General features: G+C 39.6%; 1 protein-coding gene across 1 annotated transcript in view; it reads left to right on the top strand.

Annotated features, from left to right (window-relative positions):
* Positions 1 to 26662, top strand: part of SHANK2 (SH3 and multiple ankyrin repeat domains 2) — a gene marked incomplete at both ends in the record, with an annotated part of 241253 nt that overhangs the window by 76007 nt on the left and 138584 nt on the right. Inside the window, one exon of the mRNA XM_084208756.1 lies at positions 8815 to 8928. Within this exon, the coding sequence (XP_084064882.1) occupies positions 8815 to 8928 (114 nt within the window). The remainder of the gene's footprint in view (positions 1 to 8814; positions 8929 to 26662) is intronic.

Genomic DNA, 26662 nt, shown 5'->3' with positions numbered 1-26662 from the left:
GCTGCAGCAAAAAATATGTCAGAATGAACACGGCAAGGTCATGTAGAGAACAAAGAGTGCAGGGAAAAGACGGTGGTGCTTTAAAGAGGTCTCTGTTGTGTAACAGTATCCAAGAAGCTGCTCAAACTTTTTGTGCCAAAAATTCAGGTCCAATTAAATCTGGATTCCCCTCCCTGTTTCAGTCAAAATGTAATTATTGCTAGACAATAAGTGTAGTGATAGGACAAGGAGCAATGGCTTTGAACTGAAAGATGGTAGATTTAGACTACATTTGAGAAAGAAATTCTTCCCTGAGAGGGGGTGAAGTTCTAGCACAGGTGGCCCAGAGAAGCTATGGCTGCCTCATCCCTAGAAATGTCCAAGGCCAGGCTGGACAGAGCTTGGAGCAATCTGGGATAGTGGAAGGTTACCATTTCACTGAGAGAAGGCTGGAACAAGATGATCTTGAAGGTCTCTTCCGACCTAAACTATTCCAGGATTCTGTGGTGTTTAAAAAAATTACTCCCTGTGAGCAGGATGGGCTCCCTCTCCATCCTCCAAAAGCACAAGCAGTAGAACTCAGAGTCCTCAGTGCTGTGGGAGTGCCAGAACTGCTGACTATAAGGAGATCCTACATTTTTTCCTCTTCCTGAGCTTGAATTCTTGGTGCTGGATGTATTTTCTGTCTTTTACAGGCTTACTTAGCAAGACCATGGCTCAGCCTGTTTGGGGTTTAGCAACTTGCTCTGTACAGTACTTGGAGGAAGTGGGAGAATATTAAACCTCATGGAATTCAATTTTTCCTTCACTTTGGAAACATCTTCTCCTCACTGAGAGATGGAAAAGCTTTGTCTTGGCCCCTCTCCTCTGCCAGCTTGGTGACTGCACTGTTCTGTGTAAGACCCTGATGCCCAAGTCTGGCTCTTGGGTTGCTCTGGGGAGTTCAAACGTGGCCTGACACTGGCAGTGAGATTGTGCCCCGGGTTCAGGCTGACCCCTGGGAGATGCTCATCACGAGTACATCCCATGAGACTAATCACAGCAAAGATGTAGCAAGGCATTTATTGCAGGGATAAAAACCCAGAACAAGATATTAGAGAAAGGGATTACTTGGGAAATGTTTTTATGGATTTTCTTTTTTAACTTGGCAGAATTAGAAGGGTCATAGAGAGGGATGAATTCCTAAACTCTTGATGAAAAATCAGATGTTTTCATCAGATGGAGATGAAGCAGGGTTTTTTTTTCCTTTCTAAAACTGGTAGAAGTGCATCAGTGACAATAGTTCATAGTGTGTGATACAAGGAAACTGCTCAGAGAAATCTGTGAATGGGCAAGGTTCAAAGGAATGTAAACTAAACAAAATGGTCTTGTATTCATAGGATATTACGTAGTCTGTACAAAAATACCTGCTATATTTTTAGTTGTTAGTCATCCACACTGACATCATTTGTGTGTCTGCCACTCATGAGAGTGGAGCCATGGCTGCTTGCAAAAATAAATCTGATATCTTTATTTATACCAGAACTGCCCTAATCTTATGTTTTCACATAAATAATGGAGACCTAATTTGATTCCTTGCTGAAACACTTCTAATATTTTGGTTTTATATATATTTTTTTAATATATATTATTCTTCCTTCTTTATCTGAAAGTCCATAGCAATAAATCTGCCACAATCCAAATGCACACAGACACGTATAAAAATCTGCAAAATAAATTTGAATCAGCTTTTTTGTTCCTAAATTGAATTTTTGCACTGGAAATTAAGAAGTCTCTTTGACAGCAAAACTCAGAATGCAATGCTCAAAAATTCTTTGTGAGCAAATTAGAGTTTTCTTGCCCATGAAGATAAAGCAATAGAGAAGGTTTTTGGGAAGGTAACAGGTCTGAGTTCCAGGTGCAGATGGGCTCTGGTCACTTCAAAAATAAAAAAATAAGAATTATTTTCAGAATCTGGGTTATGTTAAAATGTACCTAAAATGCACATGAATTATCTGTCACTGACTTAGAAAGAAAAAACCCACCTGATTCAAATACTTTGAGAGCATTCATTCTCACCTGCTCACAGCTTTGTTTTTCATGATCTCCCCAGATCCTTGTTCTTTCCAGGCTGCCCTGCCACAGCTCTCTCTGCCTTTTCTAGTGCCCAGTGTATGGAAAAACAGGGAGTTATTTCAGTATCTCAAATATGCTCCAACAGACTTCCATGAGCCCTCCGAGATACCTCCGGGGCAGGCACATCACAGCAGGGTTGTAGTAAACCCAAATGCAGCTCTCAGCTCCATTCCTCAGGGTCAGAGGAGCAGGAGTAACTCAGTAGCAGCAGCTCAAGCATCTGCTCTGGGCAGGAAGTCAGTAGTTCTGTGCAGCAGAAATATTGACCCTTGTGACTCTGCTTTTATTTCAGCGTGATCTCAGCCAGCAGGGCAATCCAAATATATCACTAACATTTTCATTTCTTGTGAAATCCACTTGCAAGTCATTTTGAAAAAGAAAGATTATTAAACCCCTGCTGTGCTCAAATATATTGCCAACAGACAGTGCTTGTGGGCAGGAGGAAAGCTGGTCTCCTGAGCTTTTGCACTTGTTAGATTAGTAAACAAAATACTGGGAAGGGAAGAGCCTCAGAAAGGCTGTTTTGTTTCTTCAAGAGCATTTTGTACCTTGTGTGGGTAAGTGTGGCAGCAAAATTGAACCTAAGAGGTTTGCAAAGTATTGTTCAGCTGCTCTTTCACATGAAGGATGAAATGAATGTGAAACAGAATATTAATCTTACCCAGGTTCACTGGTCTGTTTTGCTTCCTTTCTGTCTCCTGACTTGAATGGTTCCTAACATGATAAACTATGGCTCATCACAGGTCCTATCCTAACTCATTCCTTCAAGCTGCTTGTGCCTGAAGAGCAGGACAGAGTGGTGCTGTCAAAATGTAACAAAGACCTGGACTTGCTCCTGCTCCAGCAGGAGAGTTCCCTTTGCTGTTAGAGGCCATGGGAAGGGATCAAGAGGTAAAAGCATCCACAAATCCCGGTCATCGTGCTTGGCTACTGTGACATATCCTTTCCTGAGTAGTCAGCAACTGGCCTGGAATATTCAGGGGACAGGGAGCACCAGGAGTCAGAGAGGAGCTGTGAGTGCACCAGTGTGGTGCAATGCAACACTCCAGGCTCTGCATCTAGGTTGGCTTGGGGCCCCTTCTCCATTAATTCTCTCTGAATTTCCCTGATTTCAAGTTTGGGCATCACTGTGGAGAAGGGCAAATTTGACTCTGACTGCACCTTCCTCAACAGAGCTGGGGATCAGAGGGTGGATTTTTGCAAAACCCAAATCAGCGCAGATTGATTTCTCACAATGTTTTCATCTCTCTCTCACTATCTCAAAACGATTTCATAGACACGTAAAAAACAGGGAAAAGGGGATCTTCATAGAAACTTTATGGTTAGGGGAAAAAGCTCCCACAGAGGGCCAAATGTTGAACAGCACAACTCAGTTCTATTTCAACTGAGCCATATTCCCTCAGATTTAGAGGATTAAGTGCAGTTTATTGTGTTGTAGGTTTGACGTAGGGAGTGGTTGCTCTGTTAGTAGCCCCAGTCATCTTCTCACCCTGAGGTTCTTTCCCTGAAGTGCTTGTTTGCACTGTTTCTTTCCTGGGAAAGCAGAGATGAGAAAAGGTGAAGAGGTGTTTTAAGTCAGGATCTCTGTGTTATCTCCCTAATTTGGTCAGCTCCCATATCTTAAGCTGGGAAGGAACTGCTGCATTTCCTTCTCTACCACAAGAAATGTCTGTAGGGCCACAGCCCAGTCTGACTGCTCAGGTCAGTTAGCCAGAATCATTAACTGCAGATACAGAAGGCTTCCCTTCCAGGCTGTGGGTGGAGTGCCCAGGAAGGTCTGTGTGTGTGCTGGAATCCTCCCTGTGCTTGGCAGCAGGGTGAGGGGTACTGAGTTCCTCCCCACGCTGCTGCTCTGACATCAGGTTCTGTCAGGCTCTCTCGATGACATCTCTGGGACCCAGAACCAGCCTGCCCTGAGACAAAACAGCCAGATCCTGCTCAGCATCCCTCACTGAGGGAGGCAGGGAGGGATTGCTGTCAGGAGCCAGGAGGGGCAGAAAACCAGAGTCAGAAACAGAGAGTATGATTAAGTTGTAACTCGTGCTGACATGCATTTATGTTTACATAAAGTCTGTTTTCACCAAAGAATCATGGAATCCTAGGGTGTTTTTAGGGGTTGGGATGGATCTTAAGGGTCATCCAGTCCCAATCCCTGGCTTTGGACACATCCAGGGATGAGACACCGCAGCCTCCAATAAGTATTCCTGCATAGATTGTCTGTCATTTGGAAGCTCTCCTGACAAAGACAAATAATTCTGAAAATATATGTCAGACAACAGACATTTCAGCAAGGGAAAAGCCTAAATCACAATGTTAATTATTTCTGAGAGAAAAAAGTTAGGTCTCCACCAATTAGAAATTTAAAATCGCCTTATTTCAAAGAAGAAAATTGAGACGAATTTTACCTTGGGACACAAACCCAGAGTTTTTACATCAGCACAGGCTGCTTCAGCTGTTTATTTTTTTTTTTTTTCAATGGATTTCCAACTTTATACTTTACTTTCATTCTGTTGATTTTTCTTTTTTTTTCTGCTGGTTGCAGAAATGTTCTTTTTTCCCAGAATATGGTCTCTCATTCCCAATCCATATGATTATTTATTTTCCCAATAAAGAAGAATGCAGTTTATCCAAGCACTAAAAATTGATTTAGATATTACAAAGACATTTTAGGTACAGGCTGTAACAGCTGTAAAGACATTGGCCTGAATTTGGCTTTAAATTTCCTTGACATTTTTGTGAATAAGGCTGCCTGGAACAATTTGCTCCTGGGCATTTCAGTATCACAAGGAATTTAGAAATAGTAGTCCCTATAATTTGTTTAGAAAAAATACTTTCATTTCTTGTTGGGGCATGGAGGGAGCTGTAATGTGGGAGGATACATATTCTGTGTTCTTTTGATTAAAATAATTTTGATGGTATATTGAGTAATTAATCTGTTTGTGATTAGTGTGCTGTATTAATATCAATTACAATAGATACATTTTCATTAGACTTAGATTTGCAAAAGACAAAGCATTTATGCTCTATTCTATTAATTTTACAATATATATTTTAAAATATTCTCTATATTTAATTTTCTGGCAGAATCTTGCTGATTTTAAGTATAATGCTTTAAAGACATTAAAATACAAGCTCCTGATTGTCACCTGCCTATCCATGTTTTCCTGTTACCCACTTGTTTGGTGCTTATCCAATTTTGCTTTACAGTTTTGTTCCTATAATTGGACACAACTCCTCTTTTAAACCACACTTTTGTTGTGAAAAGATGTCTCAGGATACCTGATGTTACAAGAACCTTTATTTCACTCTTACAACAGCAGATTCTTTTTGTAATTCAGGTTGTGTGTGAAGAGCATCTGACCTGCTTTTGCCATAGCAACCACACCTTTTGATTTTACCAAAAGAAAAGTGAAAACCACTGGAAATTAGAAAGCCTTATTATTAATTTTGGGAAAGTTATCCTTTTATTTACCATTGTTTTGTCCTTCAGCAGGGAAAAGATTGATTAGAAAATCTCTCACTGGTAACAAATTATCTGTTACAGTGAGTCTCTTAAACACTATTGGGGGAGGTTAGATAGAAATGAAGAGCTCATTCTAAAAAAACAATTCATGGGTACAATGGATAAATTACATTTTTCTATTTATCCTTTAAGTCCCCTGCTTTGGAGTGAGTGAAGTGTTGCCAGTTTTTATAGATCTATACTTTATTATAGCCTTGGCTCATGCGGCAGAATTTCTTATTAATGGCACCATGTGAGGGGGAAGAAGATCATTTCAAGGTTTTAGGGGATGCAGAACCATCTAGGGCTCAACTTCTGCATTGGAATATGAGCTTGTCCCCCATATCCACAGCAATTTGTCTCTCTCTGCACATCAGCTGAACCCAGGGCTGTCCCTCATTTGCCTCTTGTGTCAGAATCTTTGTGACTCTTGCAGCTCCAGCAGGATTTTCCTCCTTCTCCTGGCCCCCAGCAGGAGAATGTTGAAGGCTGCATGCACTCCAGCAGCACTCATTTCACCCTTCCACTTCTTTTCCATGGATGTTATGTCTTCAGGCAGGACTACACATTTTTTTCCTTTGCTCTAGCTATTAGTGATGGCTAATACTCAATAATTCATATAATAATGGGCTAAAGTGGGTCTGGTTCTGCTCTGTAGGAATCCCTTTTCACCCTGCACTCACAGACAGTCTTCCAAGGCAAATTTTGTTTCCAAAAAGTGTTGATTTGCATTAGCTGCTACTGCCACAAGCACATGAAATCACTCCATGTGTTTGAAATGCCCAACTTCCTCCTTACAGTGCATCTCTCTTTCTAGAGCTGGAATTGGGACTGTCAGCAGATCTGACAGATTAATAAAATACCAAATTAGGGAAGTCTGTCTCAACATCTAAGTAGGTTTTGTTCTGAGCATCTTGCCAGTTTGTGGAGTGAAATCCAGGACTGAGATTCAGTGCTGAAAACTCCTCTCAAAAAAAAAAAAAAAAAAGGCAGCTAATTACTGGCGATAGGACTGTCACTGTCTCAGATTTGGAAATTTCTTTTGGCTGGAGTCCTACACTCTCTTTTATGACTGAAATTAAACTAACTACAGTTGGATTCTACAATGATTCTAATATATACATATAGGTTTATTAAGTTTTCCTGGTTCCTTTTCTCATATCTAAGAAATGCTTTCTTATGTGAGCAGATGTTACATTGTTAAAAATGTATTGGAAGCTGCTGAATTCCCCATTTATATTGGATGGATGATCAGGGAATGTTTTATGTAACACTGAATTATCAGCTGGACAATGTGTGTCAGTTAATGTGCACAGGCTTTAGATATTTTTAACAACACCCAGAATACAGTAACATATTTTTTCATTAATTATGCCCCATGTTTATTTTTTTTTTAAGTCATGCTAATATTTAAAAATTGAGCTCAATTTTCATTGTAGAGTTTTGGTGTCATCCAAGGTCAATGCCCTCCCCCAGTATCCCATAATTTGCTAGGTTTATAGGAGTTATAAGTTATAGGTTTTCTCATACATGTCAGAAAGGTGCTTGATAAATTGTGCATTTGGGGCCCATCCAGTTGTAGGACTTTTCCTTAATGGATGTTTCCTCGGACTTAGTATGTACTTCTTACTGTGGTGGTGTGTAAATGTGAAGTTCATGGAATCTGTATCTTGGAATATACTACATTAAAAGGCTTAAAAGTGACATTTTTATAAACATTTTGCTGTCAAATGTCTCTGTTAATAGATGGCCATGCTCTGGAACTGATACCACAATTAGCTGAGGGTTGCATTAATAAAAACCCTGGTAAACATTTACTTTCAAATGCAGTTTTACAGCTCCTGGTGTCTTCTTTCACATTACCAGGAATTTTTTGTTTGTTTGTTTGTTTGTTTGTTTGTTTTTGGGGGGGACTCTGATTAATTTAATTTTCATCCTGCTCTGTACTAGTGCAAATCAAGTTCAGCTTCAGTGCCCCTGAGTCACAGCAGCTGTGCTGATCCTGAGTTCAACTGCAGGCAGGGACCAGGGTTTTAAAGTCTGGCAAGGTTTTAACAGTGCCAGAAGTGCTGGTATTGGAGACCAACAAAGCTGCTCTCCTTTATGTCCCTCCTGCACTGAAATACCCTGCAGAGGCAGGATCTCAGGTACTGGAATCCCTCAGCAGAGAGATGGATTTGAGCTAGTTAGCCTTGATTTTCAGCAGGGGCAGTTGGGGCTGAGCTGGCACTCAGTGGATGGAGCTGGGCTCAGAGCTTTTGGGAAGCTCTGAGCATCTGTGCTGTGTGTCTGATCCAAATTCCCAATCAACCTGGTTTTGTTGAGGTATCATCTTTGTCTCAATATTAATGTACAGCATCTTTCTAACAGTACATTTATAGTCTTCTAATACACAGTAAACATACAGTGCTTTGCAGGAACTTTTATAATACTAATTTAAACACCATAGCAAGTATTTAGGGTCCTTCCATCACCATAATTCACCTCCAGTTGCTTACTTATAAAATTCTTGCTCTGCAGGCTTTTGTCACAATCCTTTCTGAGTCCTAGAATTAATATCAAGATAATTAGAAGTACCAGATAAAACCTTCTTCTCCTATTGACAAACCATTCTTCTCCATATTGTTGTTTTCTTCTACAGAGAAAAAAAAAATCATTGAAATGTTTCAAAAGGCATCGCCATTGTAGATCTCACCTTTGGGAGGTTCAAGTGTTTGCTGTGTATTCAAACCCTTAAATGATATTACTCAACCTGCATTGCAAATCCCTGGAGCCACCCACTGTATCAAATAACATGTTTCCTTAGGAGGCAGGAAAAACAGGAGATATCAAAATATGTATTATTAAAATCCATTTCAGTGTGGGTGCAATTTGACAATGGGTTCAGCACTTCATTTCAGCAGACAAGACAGTGGTTTTTTTGGTAGTGGTATTACCATGTATTTATCCTTGATTAATCCAGCAGTGAGAACACTGAAAATGGAAACAGTTGTATGAAGGCCAAGGAAACCTGTGGTAAAAAAATTAAGTTGGGGAGTTACAAAGACTGAGTAGGGAGGGTCCTGCTTAAAGGTTACTCTGTGCCCATTTTGGGGGTACCAGCATTAGTTATTGCACAGTAATCCCTAGTTTTCAGGGATTACTGAATGTGTAATGCCAAAATTGTGTATTTGTGTGAGGAGGCAAAATGTAACACTGCCTGTGTCTGCCCTGTTTAGTGCTGAGCATCGGAGAAGGTGGATTCTGGGAAGGCAGCACCCGGGGACATATTGGCTGGTTTCCTGCAGAGTGTGTGGAAGAAGTTCAGTGCAAACCAAATGAAAGCAAACCAGGTAATCACATCAAGCCCCTGTTGAACCCTAATGTGACAGATGCCACATGTCTGTCCCAACAGACACATTAGGGCCTTTGTGCACTGCTAGAAATGGGAGAATTGGATAAAGCTGAGCTGCTGAACTAAAAAATACAGGTAGGTTTATTGATTGGATTTTAGTGTCCAGGTAAACAGACTTTCTCATGAGGAACTATGCTGGGAAGTACCAAAGCTTTTACACAGAGCTGTATGCAGACATTTTGTACAGGATTATGTTGTGTTTTATTTTCTAAAGAGTGGGAGAATGTTTAATGAGACAAATAAATAAGGGAAGAAAACCTGGCCGGTCTTCTCCCAGTCTGAGGGAGTCATACAATGCATTTAGCTCTTGTTCACAGCCCTGTTGACCTTTCCCTGAATGCTAGAGGAGGCATCCTTTAGTGGGATATCTCATACCCATCCCTACTGATAACAAGGGAAACGGAATCCTCCTTTATCACACACGTGTATTGCCACAAGTAACTTTAAGCAAGGATCCTTTATAGTCCCGGTATAATAAAAGAAAATGAAATCTACATTAAAGCAGGTTATTTTAAGAATTACCTACCATCTCATCATTGCTCTGCTTTTAAGAATTAAGATGTGAGGACATCCTCTCTAATTAAAAGCTCATTATAAATGAGCTCTGAGAATATAATTAATGTTCTCCAGGAGTGTATGGAGTTTGAAATCATCTATTGATGTGTTTTTAGATCTCTGTTGTGTTGATTAAGAACTTCTGGCATTGCACAGATGATACACTAAAATTTATGCATTGTATCATTCATTTACAGATGTTTTTCTTTTATGCATGACATTATAAACTGCAAGGTATACTTTTCTTTTTTTTTTTCCCTTTGTGGAGAGGTTGTGCTTCCTTTTCTATCTCCCTTTTGAGAGGGCAAAAGAGGAGGAGGCAAAACCAGATCTAATATTTGGAGAGAATGGATCCAGGCTCTGAGAATAGGAGGAGAAGTGTTGTGTAGCTCTTCAAAGGGCTTGAGAAAAGTCGGAATTTAGAGATGGAGATGTATTAAACAAAAGGAAGATTGAGGCTGGAATTGCCCAGTGTAGGAACAGTAACCCTGCATTAAATTTGAGTGATCCATTTTTCTCCAGATCTGTAGAAAATTCTGAGGGCATGAAGTGAAGTTTAAAGATAAGGAAGAAGTTTTGCATCTTTTCAGTGATTTTGAAGAGAGAGTAACCAAACCTGTTTGTTACAAATCCTTAAAGACTTCCTTGAGAATTTCTTCAGGAGGTAAATACACTATGTGACAGGATTGTCTTAATAGACGATGATTGTTTTTTGAGCAACAATGTCTTTGATCCTTCAAAGGAACACAAAAATTAAGAAAAGAATTGTCACAAGAGGAACAAAAGGATTATGGCAACTGGAAGCAAGAAAAGAATATAAACAGAAGCATGTTACAAATTTTCTGACATGAAATTAAGAAGACTTATGCCATGTGTCTGGCAAAGCACCAGACATTTACTGTAATTTATAACTATTGCCTTCTTTCTGATTGTTTTCCTGTTTGCTTATGGTACAGTGGGAATAAAAATGTTAACATAGCTTAAGGCTTTAAATATGCCATTCTTCTACTCTAAAAAGGATGAAAATGTAATTAAATAGGAACAAAAGGGACACATTTTCTCTGGCAGTGAACTTGTTCACTCCCATATTTTGCTGGGCTGTCTCAAAAAATGTCCCGCACCCAGAATGAGGTTCAATGCTTCTGTGAGTAATGTGATAGAGGTTGGAGCTGGGAGGGAAATGAAATATATGGAATGCACAGTATGAGCCATATTATTATTGAAATATGGCATGGAGTGAAAGCAGCTGATCACAGAATTGCTCTGTGCATTCCCTCTGCATAGGAAACAATGGGAATGAAAGGGAAAAGCTTTATAAGCAAAAATCAGCCAGTATTCCCTCTGAGTAAAAATGAAGAAGTAATTTAGAAAAATGTGATAGGCATGGTGAAATGATTAGAAATTAAATTAGGTCTGTTGGGATTGCTGAAAGAACATCAGCTGAGAAACATCACAAACTTGTGCCTCTTGCAAGAATTTGCATCGTGGTCTTTGCAAAGCAGCAGAACTTCTTATGATAATGATTTAGAAAGTAGATCATTTAAATGTGGAGGAAATGAAGCTCAGACTCAGCTTTTTCCACACCAGCACCACAGCAACAGTTCTTTCCCCTCAACGAGATTTAGGAACATTTCTTCCAGCAGCTTCCCTTTGCTATTAAGTTTGAACAATTGTGTTTAATAGAGGCTTGTCATTTGCACGCCATGAGTGGGGAAAGAGGAATAGTTCTTGGAAAAAACAAACTCCAATTAAACACTCCAGGCCCAGTAAAACTGCTGGGCAGGTGTTTCATGTCAGGATGCTGTATAATCTCATTTCTAAGGAAAGTTCCATTTTTAGGGAACTTTATTGCAATCCCAACTGTTCTCTGGAAGTGGGCAGGACAGAACTGCACCTGGTTCCTGTGTTCGCCTCAAAGATACCATGCCAGCTTGGCAGGTTCTGTTTTCCAAATAAAATCATATTGACTGGCATTAATTATACTTCCTTTCTTTTATCCTCCATTAATTGAGACTTGTAGGAATTGCTCCATTATTTTGCTAGTATTGATGCCAAATCTATGGGCTCCCAGTTATCCAGGTTGTCTCATTTGCCCTTTAATGGCACCAGCACAGGACCTGCTGCTTTCCAGTTTAACGTTCCCTTGACATTTTGAGATCCAATGGAAAAAGAACAACAGCAAAGAGAATCATTATTGTGGTCTGCTAAATTATTTTGCCTGCTTTTAAAAAATTCTTACAAAAAAGACTTTCGTGCTACCTCATTTTAAAAAATGCCAGTTTCTGGCATTTTGTAGCTAGTTTTTAACATTTTGCAGAATTATTCTGAGTAGAAATATTCCCTCAGATGAGGCTGGCATATCATCTTGCATTTTACCTGCTCAAACAGGGAATACAAATGTCACATATTTACTCATTCTGCATTGACAGTTATGTTGTGTTATTCAGTAATGAGCCAATTCCATTTTGAAATGTTTTTCTATTCCGAAATATGTTAAAATATTTTTGTTTGGTTTTGTTTTGGTTTTTGGTTTGTTTTTGTTTTTGTTTTTGTTTTTTGCTAAAATGATCTAGGTAAGTTGAAAGAATGTTTCTCCTGCTTTAATTTTGATGTTTCTGTTTGCCTTTCTTCCATCATAAGGTATTACATGAACTTGAGGGACTTACTAGATAAATGCATTCTATTACACTTGTGATTTTATGCTCCACATCCTTCAGAATTCAGGGCTGTCTGATTGCCCACAACTGAGGTGAAGTATTCATTTTCAGGCTGGAAGTTATCTTAAGCTACATTCCAACTTTATCATTTATTATTTCTTCCTCCCTGAAGTGCCTGGAGAACTCCTAGATTTTACCAAGGATACTGATATAAAGGCAGACTCTGTGTGTCTGAGAGATTCTTGCTGTCTTTCAACCCTTGACCTCCTCAGTGCACCTTTCCTTGAGTTCCAGCCTCATTTTTAATATTTTCTTAGGATGAGTTTTCATTCCATAGCCTCCTTCGTGCCTTTTTCTATCCTGTGCTCTTGGGATACACCTTATTAGTAGCTGTAGGAGTGCTGGGAGTTTATTTCAGATAAGATCTGATGCGGGCACGTGGCTGCAGTGATCATGAGCAGTTCTCAAGAGCTCCTTTTTCCAGGCAAGGATCTGATCTGTGCAGCCCGGGCTGTGCCAGTCCCGGGGGCAGCACTGGCAGGGCACATTGCCGGCCCTGCGCTGCCCATGGAGCTGTGCCCGTGTTGACCTCTAGCGTCACAGCAGACTCTGCCAGGCTCCACACTGCCTTTTCCTCTCCAAGGTGGCAGAGAGGCATGGGATATTTGTGTCAGGAAAGGCCTGGATCAGGAGCAGTGTGGCCAGCAGGAGCAGGGAGGTCATTCTTCCCCTGTACTTGGCACTGGTGAGGCTGCACCTGGAGTGCTGTGTCCAGTTCTGGCCCCTCAGTTTGGGAAGGACTTTGAGACGCTGGAGCGCATCCAGAGGAGGCAATAAGGCTGGAGAGGGGCTGGGAACATAAACCCTGTGAGGAACCACTGAGGGAGCTGGGGGTGCTCAGCCTGGAGCAAAAGAGACTCAGAGGTGACCTTATCACTCTCTACAGCTCCCTGAAAGGCGGCTGTAGTCAGGTGGGGTTGGTCTCTTTCTCCAAGCAGCAACTGACAGAACCAGAGGACGCAGTCTCAAGCTGTGTCAGGGGAAGTTTAGGTTGGATGTTGGGAAACAGCTTTTAATGGAAAGAGTGATAAAGTACTGGAACGGCCTGCCCCAGGAGGTGGTGGAGTCTCCATCCCTCAATGTATTTAGGAGAAGGCTGGATGTGGCACTCAGTGCCATGGTTCAGTTGAGGTGTCAGGGCATGGGTTGGATTCGATGATCTTGAAGGTCTCTTCCAACCCAGTCATTCTGTGAATTCTGTGAACTCTGTGACCTCAGTGATCACTGAGACCACCCTGTCAGCCAGGCTGACTGCCACCTCTAGTCCCTTCCTGAGCACAGTGCCTGTGCTTTTGTTTGGTATCCCTTATTCCTGAGTTTCCAGCAACTTGAAAATGTAGAGACAGATTATCCAGGAATAGCAGAGTGTCCTTGCAATTTCTCTTTTACCTATGTAGCTGTACAAGGGTGTACAAGGGTGTTAAAAGCAGAAACTGCAGCAATCCTTGTCCAGCATTCCCTCTCAATCCCAGAAGTTACCAAAAAAATCCAAGCTGTGTTAATAAAATGCATCCTTTTGCTGTTTCTGAAGCAGAGAATTTTCTGGTTTCCACATTCTTAGTTTTTAAACTGTGTGTTCAGTAAAACCAGATTTGCTCCTCATTTTCACCATCCCTTTTTATAATTAGCACAACACCTTCCCAGGCAGTTGAGCCAGCCAGCCTGCTAGAAAATGGATTTGCCTTCCTGCAAGAAGGAAGGATGCTTTACTGTGGACTGAGGAGCTAACATTTGTACTGACCCTCCAGAAGTACAGGAGTCTTGGTTTCCCAAATTTGCTGTCTGGACATAATAGATACCCATTTGTAAAACCAGTGCCTTATCCCATATAATTGACTCTATGATTCTGTGTTAAACACAGCAGTGGAGGGGGGAAAAAGCAGATAAAAACCCCCTTTTCATCCAGCCTAAATGGCCCACCTTTTATAAATGACCCAGATTAGCAAAATCCTTTTTAACAAATTATTCCTGATTTGTTACGATCACTTCTGTCTTATTTTTAGCTAGAAAGGCAACTGAAGAATAAATAGAAATGTTGTAGTGTTTATTAGGACTCAGAAAAATTCTATGCACAAATAGCTTTGGAAGCCACTAGAAATAAGTGGGTTTCAATGAGACAGAAGAGATGGTATCTCACCAAATGAGAGCACCTCAAGGGTTTTGATAATAAATTTTGATAAATTCTCCTTCCACAAGATTTCACCTTGAGTAGAAGGTGCCTGTGTACCTGTGGCAGAATTATTGTACAACTTGAACTGTTTGGCATTAGCAGCAGCAGTTAAGGACAAAACATTGCTGCAGCTGGAAGGACTAACTGGAGGAAGTATAAAAGAAATTTATATATGTGAAGGAAAGATATTTTTGTTGGGAAAGTTAAACACAAACATCCTCATGGCAGTAGTGTAAGGAGCTAAGAAGTTCTGAGGGCTGGGAAATATGTTCTGACTTAACAGTGCAGACTGGACTCAATATGGCAAAGAGAACATACAAATTGAAATCAAATTGAAAAGGCAAGATTGCTTCACATGTAGTTGAAAAAGTGTGCTGTGATGCAGATACAAAAGCAGCCATTTCAAATGGGTTGAAAGCTCAAGGAATGACTATTATATTATATTATATTATATTATATTATATTATATTATATTATTATATTATATTTTTATTTTATTATATTAAATTTTTAATCCCAGTCAAGCTCTGAAGGTGGGATCCCATTGTAACCCTGGTACCCAGAGCCCAGGCTGACAGGTTAGGCACTGTTCAGTCAGTCCCCATGCCTTGAGGGATGTCTCCAAAGCTCTGACCTCTGAAATGCTCTTTCCTGCCTTTCTTCTGTGTTTTGCACAACCAACCACCTGATTCATGGGATTCTGAACAATTTCATCTTTTAAGGAGTGATTTTCTGCCACATAATGTTTCCTATGGACAGATCTGTCATTAAAAAAAATTGGGAATGGATGACAACACTCAGCACATACACAAAGATACTCTGTGTCTGATTTATGCTTTAGAAAGATCAGGAATATGCCGTATACCATATTTTTGCTTAAACTGCATTCTCCTCCATCAATCAATGGGATAACTATACTGCAACCAAAAAAAAGAAGAAAAAAAAATCTGTGTAAAGAACTAGATGAGAGGTGCTGGCAAGCCAGCCCACAAAGCCCAGCTGACACAGGAGCTTGGTGCAGTAATAATCAACTAATTCTGACAACTCTCTGTAGCTGAGGATGTAAATCAACCCCACTTTTTTGTCTCAAGTGATAGAAATTCAAAGAATGAACCTCAGCAAGTTTCTGCACTTTAGCTTTGCTGAGCGAGGCATTTGTGCTCCCAGTGATGATAAACAGCAGTTTGGGAAAAGGCTCTGGAATGAATCATCACTCAATAATAATGGGAAGAAGGAGGCAGAGGTGACTGGAGAGCTGTTTTTATCTGCAGGCTGGCTTTGGGAGGGAGCCATCTGCTTCCCACACAACCTGCAGGGTGTCCTCTCTGGCCAAAGGTGCCTTGAAAGGCCTTTCCTTCTTTCAGTCTTGATCTTCTGAGCAAGAAGCAATAGAGATTTCTTACTCTAACAGGAGTATTTGTTAGAACTCCTTGGGAGTACTGAGTCTACCAACACATTTCTCAAATAATGATGCAGGTCTGATTTGAAGGAAGAGTGAAAGAAAGGATTCCATGATAATAATTTCATAATTTGTAGAGCTTTTGAGGGCAGCATAAAGCCAAAGCATCAAACAAAATTATTCAAATTTAAAAAAAAAAAGCAAGCCTATGTCTAGAGCTTGTAGAGAATGTAAGCCTGTCTGCATACTTATCTCTGAATAAGGAATTTTTAATTCATAATATTTTACTGTCTGGGCTGCTCAGCTGACATGTACTTCATCCCTTTCACTCCCATTTCCATGCTTGCTAAGAGCCACTTAGGAATAACTCTAATCAGCTGGAAAGGAGCAGCACAGTTCTCCAAAGCATTGAAATAGGCTAAGAATAAATTGCATAGCAATATAAAATGAGAGTTACGTGGTAGGAAACTCAACATTTCCAGTGCATGTGGGATTGCTGCTGTGTGAAATAGGACATGCAGGTGGAGAGTTTTTCCTCTTCTGGTTCTTGCTGCATTTTTTTTCCCTCAAGAAATCATCTGTCACACCACAGAGGATCAAAGAAGTGCAAACTCTGAGGGATGTCTCAAGAAAGGAGTTACTATGATGGTTTATTCCTTTAACTTCTAGTGATGCATTCCCATTTTCTGTTCAAAATCACAGCCCATGGAATATTTTCAAGTTGAGAGCAGATAGAGACATCAGAGATGTCTAATGTTACAAATTACTGTAGAAGCACCAAAAAGTTAAAGCTATGAAGTGAATGATTTATGAAGTGATGGAGCCTCCTGGGGAATTTAAGCCCAATTATTGGTTTAAGAGAGAATACTTCAGCTTGTGGCAGAATTTGAGCAGCCCTGTTCTTAAACATGCTAAAACCCTAGGAGTAATACCTAATTTTTGATTCCCAGTTGTTCTTGTGGAAACTACTCATTCAAGCCATTAAAATCTGTTTTGAGCTTCTCAAAGTTTAACAAACCTGGCAGATCTTAATGACTGTTAGCAGACAAAAATCTGTAGCTTTTACCTCCTGGAATTCTGGAGCATTACAAATTTCATAAAGAATATATATTTTAATTCTAGCATCTCTATACTAATAGTTTTTTGTTTTGTTTTGTTTTGTTTTATAATTAGGGATACTTTGTAATATATTATGAACCTTGATCAACTGTAGTTGATCTTTTTGCTTTCTCTAAGTATCTTAAATGACAGTAGCAGTAGCTTTTACTTTGATTTAACATCCTTTTTTTCCCCCCTGAAATTCTGTTTAACCAGGATTCCCTGGTGCACTTGTGTAAATATTATTTATATCAGAACACGACTTCTGTTCAAATCATTCTACGTGTTTATCAGAATTAAATACAATGGTTTAATTCATCTAACTCATTACATTTAGCATTACCTAACACTTTTAAAAGCAATTTTGAAAAAAAAAAAAAAAAAGCAAGGCAAGCCTTAGATCTGTACATACTCCAAAAGTGTTGAGAAGTCATCTTTTTCTGCCGCACTAAATGACACATTGGGGCTTTTTTTCCCTTCTGATTTTTAATTGCTCAGATAAAAGGCTTGACAACAGAAGCTGAAAACTCTTTGAAACTCTCCCCAGTTAGTTGAGATCAAATTCTTCTTAATTCAAGGAAGATGATGGAGCAACTGCCTAAAGTAATGGCAGTGCTGGAGGTGATCAGGAAAATGATGCCTAAACAGAGCAGCTGTCAGATAATCCATATTCTGTTCTGAAATCATGGCTCTGCTTTTTGCTTCCCTCCCTTGCTAGAGAGCTCAGCTCATTTTGTTATAGATCAGTACTAAAGGGATACTCGGGTCAGAAATAGATTCTTGGTCTCCAGGTACAACAGACAGATCTGAGTGAATGTTCCCAATTGTGAACTCCCAAAATGGATTGAATTTGAAGTGGTAGTGTAAGTTGGTTATGTTATTTACACACAAGAGTGTGTTTGTGTTTGTAGCTGGGTCTTGAACTTGGGCTTTGCTTTCTGAACTGAAATGGAAAATGTCCATCAACTTTCTCAACCACAGTCAGTCCACAATTCACAAATATAAAATGTGGCTGTGAAAGTCAAACTGATTTTGTGGATGACTTACAAGCAAAAAAGCACTTCAGTGTATTGTTTTGGGTCTTTTTTTTTTTTTTTTTTATAGCTAAGGGTTCAACTCTAATTATACAACAATCACTAAGTCTTTATTCCATGCTTGCAGTTATGTTTTGCACGCATCAAGAAATAGTTTAGTGCTGTCTAGAGAGACATTGAAAATAGTTCTGTATTTTGGCTGCTCTCCTGAAAATAATGAAAGTAATTATATTGGGTACCCTGCACAACACATTAGTAGTTTCAGGAAATGAAATTTAACACGTCTTTATATCAAAATTTGTTTGTCAGGTAAGTTATAAAGTTATTTTTTAAAAGTTATATTAACATTTGTTAATCAAGACTTTAAAAAGAAGGGAAAATAGTTATATTCCTGACTACAGATTATCTATAATCCTTATAGATTATACTTTTTCTTTCATTTCGCCAGGATCAAACCTCTCCTTTGGCTTGATCTCATAGGAGACTTTGAGGCCTGGGCCACTGTTTGAAAGAAAAATGCAAATATAGATAGGAAAATCCAGGACACCTTCCCAAAATCCCCAAGTTTTCATGCTAAGATTTTATCACCCAAGGACAAGGCACAGCTACATGCAGCAAACAAAAGACTGTCAGAAGAAATAATGCCAGAATTGGTTTATTTGAAGAAGCAGAGTGTGTTTCTAATGTTATGAATTTTTGGTATGATCTTGCCCCAGAGAAAGGCAAATTAAAGAATCTTGTTTCATTTTTAGCAAACAAATCTTAAAGGTGTAGTTTGTTTCCAAATGGACTCTTGAACTCCTTATATTACTCTTCCTCACTGGTTTTAATGCTTTGCTTATAAATGCATTCCCATTTTCAGGGTGAGCTGGTGAAATATTACCTGTATTCTGGGCAGCAGGTGGACAGATGAAAAAGGGAAGCTATTATTTTCCTGGAAACGTCTTGTTTCTTGGGGGCAAGGAGAGCAGGGAGGTGGAAATGATTGTCAGAGGGGTGATTCATCATTGCCCTGATGGACAATGCACTGTTTGTGTTTCCTGAGCAGCCCAGCAGTGGGATGATGCTGCTGCTTTCCTCCCTGCTGCAGCACAGAGATGGTATTCTCAGGAGTGGCTGTCCTCAGGTTCTCACTCCCCCAAAGCAGATTGCTCAGTGCTGGGAAGGACAGACACCTCTTGGCGCAGGCAGACAGTCCCAGACCTCGCCTTGAGGGCTCGGTGCCCCTGAGTGCCTCGGGGTGGGAAGTGTTGTGACCTGAGTAGCAGGGAGGAGCACACACCTGGGGAGCAGAGGGGCTGCAGGTGCTGCTGGAGCCTTGAGCTTGCCTGTGCCACTACCTCCAGCTTCTCTCTGGGTGTGTGTTTAACTGTGCTTTTAATGCTGCCACTGACATGGGGGAAAAAAATTATATTTATACATATAACTATATAAAAATATATTTTATAATATATATCATATACATATGATAAAATATATATTAAAAATTAATATAATACAATATAATAATTTTTTACGTTTTTATTTTTTTAGATTAGTTTGTGTGTAAAACTCTCTGCAAATTGTTCCTAAAATAGTGACTTCTGTGTCTAAAGTCTAAGTAACCTTGAACCCAAACTTGTATTTAATCATTCTGTGTCTGGGAAGAGAACTGTTAAATATTACTGAACTTTTCCTCATTAAAAAGGTGTTGAGCTTATTAGCATATCTCTTATTAGCTGGCTAATAAATGCAGGTGATACTGATTATTTAATGAGAAGCTTTACCTCTACCAAGATGTTTTTAAGTATTCATTTTGATAGATGTTTTAGTGTTCAGTTCTGAATATAAAAAATTCCTTCAGTTGAACTCTAATGAGTTGAACTACACCATAGTTCCTGTATTTGGAGATTCAGTGAGGTTTTGCCCTGTGGATAGAACTGGAAGACTGAAATGTATAATAAATATTCTTGTTCAAAAGTAAATATTTAGAATTTTTTGAAGTCCTGACCTTTCTTTGGAAGATGCTGCAACTCATCACATTTAAAAGTTAAGTGGAAATACTCAAGTTAATCAGACAAGCACTTCCGAAAGTTCTTGCAAGGCTGTTTTGATCCAGTTTAAGATGTGTTACTGAATCTTTTAAAAGTAAAGAATCAGTAAATAGTTGATTATCCTTCTTCTGGATTGACCCGAGTTACAAATAAGGCAGCATGTAAAATCTACCATCAGATCTGCTCAGAATCAAAAGATATTAAGAATTTTCCTTAAAAAACCCTATCCAGTTTCTTAGGTTGTGCTATATGGAAACAATATTGATGAAGTGTTTCATATGTCATTAAGCACATGTAATTTTGGGATTCTTCCAGTGTTTTCCAGTACAACTATAAGCAGGGATAAATTTCAAGTTGTCGTGTTATTTATGAGAGACAAGCTTGAAAAAGCATCCCATATTCCAAGATGTTGGTAGAATAGAAGCAAAATAGTTGGCAGCAGGATCACAGGTACTGTCATGCGCACAGGGAGCAGGATCTAGGCTTTCTAACGGGATTCACACAGACAAGGATTTTCCCTTAATAATCCTCCTGTTTCAGATGCCTAGACAGATTACTCAGGCGCTGAAATGGGTATGCTTAAAATACCACTTATCCCTTATTGCTGGAATCTTGTTCTGGGAAGCATTTGGGAGAACAGTGGTTGTTTTGTGTTTTAAACCAGAACTTGGGGCTTAATTCTGATAAAACCTTCTGTAGTGCAGTATGCAACCTGTCACTAAGTGGCAGTTTGACTTTCAGCTCTCACTTCAAAGCACAGAGAAACCACACTAACCACAACAACAGATAGTTTTGAATGGAAATCAATCAGCTTGAAGTGATTAATGCCTGAATATTACTTAATTCCCAGGCCGGCATGCCCACACCCAGCCCTATCTGGTTTGGCAGACACAGACTGGGATGACCAAGAGTATAGGGTCACTAAAAGTTTGTGATTGGCTTGAAAAGTAGTTTGAGCTGCAGGTGTGAATTTAAATTGCTACAATCCCTGTCATTCTGATTTAATTTTTTAAAAATCCATTCTAACTTTATACCTTTAGAGTAAATTAAATTTGCCCATGCAGTCTCCCGTTGTCAAGCTTTAAGGTAAAGGTTGCAAATATGTCACTTAAAGGAGCATGAAAAAAGGAACCCATTTCACTCACCCCCTAAGATATGTGAGAGTGGCTTTAATGTTTTCCCAAACACATATGAAGAGTTATGATATAACATTACTGCTATTCATAAATGTAAGAGACCAATGATTTCCTGCAAACAGGTTGTTTTTCTGCAGCTATTTTCTGCATTTTTCTTGAAATGTGGCTGCTTCGAAACATTAAGACACTTAAAATTGCATCATTGCTGATAAAAGTTACTTTTACAGCTTTAATTTTAAAGGTACACTGTTTTTAAAGGGGTTTCTTTTTGTTTTTATTTTTTGGTGGTTTTTTTGAGGAGTCTTTATTTTGCAAAGATACATTTAAAAGGGTTTTTTCTGAAACCTGCAATATATTACATTGTGTTTTTCCCTCCTGTGATGTGTGTACATGCCATGTATATTTGAAGCATTCATTTTTGATGCCCTAAATCAGGTTTTACCTGAATTTGCAGTACTTAGTTTGCTTACATGATCAGACTTTCATGTGAATATGAAAACACTAATGATTTGTATTGATTTTTCTCTTCCTTGTTGGTTTTTCCCCTGATTTTCTGCTGAGCTATTCTAAAGTAAAAAAAGTAAAAGATACCCTATAGACCATCTTCCAAATGTGCATAATACATGACCTGGTGCTTAATGTTTTTCAGCATCTCAGAAACAAGAACATATTCTGAATTTTGATTAAATTCATTTGATTAGCTATCTAATGGTTTGATGACAATGTTTAAGTCAGGGTTTCTTGAAGTTAATATATTGTGTTACACAAATCAATTCATTCCATTAGTATCCTAAAATCCCAAGCATCTATTTGGAAGCTCAATAAATCGGACTGCCCTGGTATCTTTATCTGGGATATCAATATTCAAAAGCCTTCCTACATCCTGAACGTGCTGATTGCACCTTTTTCCTTACAGAAAATCAATTACCCTGCCCTACAGCAGCAGAATTTTAAAAAGATACAATCCAAACTTGAATCTCACTCTCTGATTTGATTTCTGGATGCTGTGTGTGTGTGTGTACAGCTCTTCTGTGGGCCTTGTTTAAATTCAGGATAAGGTCACCACTGTACACCTCTTACTGTGCAAAAGCTTTTCTCCACATTTCCTAACAGCCAATATCATCAAGGGTGCCAGGGCCTTGAAGGAGTTTCTCTTGGCTGTCAGGCTGGACTCAAGTTTTCCAAAGAGCCATCCTTAGTAAGGTGTTTTTTTGACTTGGTCCCACATTCCTGGCTCACCAAAATTTGGGATTAGCATCCTTCTCTCCCAGCCTGTGTTCTGGGTGCTGCCAGAGCCAGTGCACTGATCCTGTCGGCTGCCAGCCAAAAATTACTTTTTTCTGAGTAAAGTCAAAATTAATATGTGTGGGTAGCAAGAACAGACAGGACCTTTCCTGGCTAGGAAATGGTGGGGAACAGTGAATGCCTCAGTGTTCTGCTGTTTGGGGATGCACACAGAGTCTGCCAGAAATGCTCCCGAGGACAGCAGCCCCGTTCCAGATGGAGAGATTGGAGCATGGAAGGAGTGACAGATGTGCCAGGGGATGTGGTATTTGCTGGGTCCCTAGGATGAAGGAGGAATTGATGAATCTGACTCCATGTTCTTAGAAGGCTAATTTAATATTTTATGATATTATATTATATTATATAAAAGAATGCTATACTAAACTATACTAAAGAATAGAAGAAGGATACAGACAGAAGGTTTAACAAGATGCTACTTAAAAACTCGTGACTGACGCCTCAGTCCTGACACAGCTGGATGGAGATTGGTCACCAAGTAAAAACAATTCACATGTTGGATAAACAATCTCCAAACCACATTCCAAAGTAGCAAAACACATGAGAAGCAATCAGATAATTATTATTTTCATTTTTCTCTGAGCTTCCCAGGAGAAGAATCATGGGCAAATGGATTTTTCCAGAAAATAGCGACACTGACAAAGAGATATCCATGAATAAAAGCACCCTGGCTAAGGACGTCACCCTTCTGCTTCTCACACACACACACATTGATGGAGATGTCCCTCAGCTGATGTGTAATGTGGGCTCTGAGCTGCGTTTTCGGGAGCCGTCCCTGCATTCAGGAGGTGGTCACTAGATGGCATCTTTGGGTACAGAATTTAGGGAAAAATCATCTCTAACGTTTCATTTTTACTCAGCCTCGTTTCAGCTCTCTCTTATTTCTGCCTTCATATGAAAACCTAAGAAATGGCATGCCCAGGCAGCAGGAGACAGTGGGGAAGGAAACGTTTTCCTGTATTTTTTGTACTTTCTGAGCAGTGAGGTTTATCTTGAATTCTAATAATTATCTGTAAACATTTTGCGATACTTTTCTAGGTAATATTTGTGGAAATTTTTGGATTATGTATGAATGCAGATCTAGGAATCTGTCATTTGTGGGTTATTTTTCCACACTCCTTACAGATGATAGTCAATCACTTGGAAATATTCCAGATAAAATCACTTGAAAACACTTAAAGCTGAAAGCAACCATTCAGCAGTTACTAGCAAGGATTTCCAGGTTAACACCAAAACAACTTCTGCAGCAAAGACTATGTCCAGCACTCTAATCCTTACATATTAAGATACCTTTTTATATTTTTATAGAGAAATACATAAAAGCTGCTGTCCAAATTCTCATGATTTGAAGGTAATATTGATCTCTTTCCTAAAACCAGCTGAAGGTGATGGTAATTCAGTAGGTGGCAGTCCTCTTAAACCAAAGAAGAAACAGTGTGACTATCAGAATAAAGTGGGATATGAATGCAATAAAGTGTTTATTAAACATTTTCATGTCATCTAAAGTCAGTATGGCTTGCATTTTTTATTTAGAGTCCTCCAAGCCACTGATACTTTCTTTTTCCTATCTGTAGCTGTTCTGTAAAACTGCGATACTAACCCTCTAAATGTATTTGAGAAAAGTTCTTCTTGCAGACTTCTCCTAAGTGCTTGTCTGTGTGTCTACAGCTTGTTTTGGTTCTTTTTCATTTTTTTTTTCTTGCCTCTCACACAACAGGAAGAATCTGTCAGTCACAGATTACCCAGTGTTTTCATCTGAATTTCTTATAGTATGATCCTTAGAACAGGAATCACTGTTCTCACTCAATCAATGGCCTGTGCTGTTAAAGTTCTCCTCTTGAACTCTTCCCAAAGAAATTGAATCCTTTGGCAATGGTGTCAGCTGCCTGTTTCCTTTTCCCCCAGTGGCAAAGCTGGTCTGCCCTGGATTTGTATCCATGATGCTCCTTGTCAGCAGCATGAGGGATCTCTCTTTGATCCAGTCCTCTGGTTTGTCATGGCAGGGAACAGATTCTGGGTTTTTTTATCTTACCTACAGGACAGATTTGTTATTCCAGCAGTGTGCAAATTTAGGCACACAGTTTGTGGTAACTGGGAGTGGGGCTGGGCTGAGTTTCATCCCTAATTGTCTGCAGCTGTGGGAAGCAGGTGAGCAGCACTGACAGCAATGAGCCTTGGAGTGCCCAGGGGCACTGAGCAACCACCAAAGGGAGCAGAGGGCACACAGGTGCAATGCATCAACATGAGGGGATAAAAGGCTGGGCTGACAAACAGGAGGGGCAGATGCTTGCAGCCTTCTGAGGTGATGGGATGTTACTCTGGATGGGCCGGTGCCTGAAGCCTTCTGATGTGGTGAGGTGTTCCTCTGCATGGTTTCTGAAATTGTGTGGTGATACTCTGTGTATCATGGCTGTCTCAACTGTGACATGGGAACTATTTGAAAAGTAATAGCACAAAAATACATTCATTTAAAATAAAAAAAGCCAGAGCTTTAGTGGTGTAGAAGAGTGTGAGTTCTAAACCTGTTAAATATAACTCCTGTTGCCTTCATCCCTCCTGTTTGCTTCATTCCCAGCCCCTTTCAAGGAGCCTACGATCACTCCCCCTTGTGTGAAAGGAGTGCACTCAGAGATACTTTTAAATAAAGCCATAGGAGTTGCTTGTTTTCTTAAAACACAGAAAGTGTCAGAGGCAAAAAGCTCTGATAAGCTGCTTAATATGCTCTAACAGTGTTAGTGGACACACAGGGGGCTCAAGTATGGGCAGGTTGAAGGGAGATTTTGATAACATTTTGGACTTTTTTGACAGTGACTGTGGCTTGTCTTTCTCCCATGTCTTAAGCCCGATGTAGAGTGTGGGGAGAAAATGTGGCAAAAATACAAATATTTCCAAGGAGGCCACTGAAGATGAGGCCAAAGAATGTCTGAGTGAAATGAGTAAATGTTGAATAAATGTCTTATACCAGAGAGATAGTGTAAAAGTGAGAATTCACATGAACTTTGCTGCTGAAGTTGTTTCCAACAGCTTCTGTGTGTGAAGGTGTGAGTGGGTGACTTCTGTGGGTTTTGCCCAGGTATAGATTGTACATGTGTGACAAATCATGGAAGAGATAATCAGAGAAAACTGTTGTGTCCTGGGAAGCACTCGGAGCAAATCTGTATTGTAGTGGTCTAAAATAAACAGTTGTGTGTTGTCCACTAGGAATAAATATGTTTTTAAACGTAGTAGTCTTCTATCACTTTGCATAATGTACTGGAAATACAGTCAGTGGAGTAGAAATAATTAAATGAAAAGAGAGTGGTTGATGGTCCTTTAATCTTTTTATGTGCAACATAAATGCCGAAGTAAAGTACACAACTCTAATAGCTACTTAATGGCCATGCAGGATATTGTGCAGTGGGCAAATAACTCTGCAAATGAAGAGCTGCTGCAGAAATCCTTTAAAAAAGTGTGGACAGAAGTGACACAGATTGGAATGGGATATCACCTTATCAATGCTGTGCTTGACTGGGCAGAAATAACACAAACTCACCCTCTATTATCATGGGAATGTCTTTGACATCTCTGGTGATCAAAGGCATCATTTTGGGCTTCCCAGTGTCTGTAACCTTGCTTGTGATCAGGGGAGGAATCACATTCTGAGGTTGTGTCCGTGGCTGCAGCTGCAGAATGCAGAGCTGAATAAATCTTGAGCTAAATTCTGCTTCCAGATTGATGTGTGGATATGACAGAAGATCTCATCATCTCTAATTGCTGTTGCTTATTCCAAGTGGTTCTTGCTGCTTCAGGATGTTGAAAATGCCAAAAGTTAGGTCTGCTTGGTAGTTTTCTAAAATGTCCTTAGTAAGTGCCTCTTACAGAGGAGGGCAGTTTGAAATGTTGATTTGTGCAGTGGAGCAAAAATTCCAGTGAGTAAAATTTCAGTCGAAGTTTAGTTTGGAAAAGTATTTATTAGCTCTGATAATGGAGGGAAAGAAAATAGATCCGTAAGTATAGTTTCTAAAATAGAATCAAAATAAAACAGGAGAAACTTTGGCCTGGGAAGTGTCCTCTGGGATTTTTCATCAATCAAAAATATACGTTTAAATTACATTCAATTTATATAATTTAGAGGGTGGGTTTCTCCTCCCTATGTTTTGTACTTTCATCAAAGCTGATGAAGCCTTTTTTTTTTTCTTCCTCTGATTTCTAATCCCCTGACTTTTTGGCTAAAGAAGTCCATTTTTTT

The sequence above is a fragment of the Fringilla coelebs genome (assembly GCF_963513975.1).
Source record: "Fringilla coelebs genome assembly, chromosome: 6".
NCBI classification, from domain to species: domain Eukaryota; kingdom Metazoa; phylum Chordata; class Aves; order Passeriformes; family Fringillidae; genus Fringilla; species Fringilla coelebs.
The sequence above is the reverse complement of the archived record's forward strand: the minus strand, read 5'-3'. Positions and strand labels throughout refer to the sequence as shown.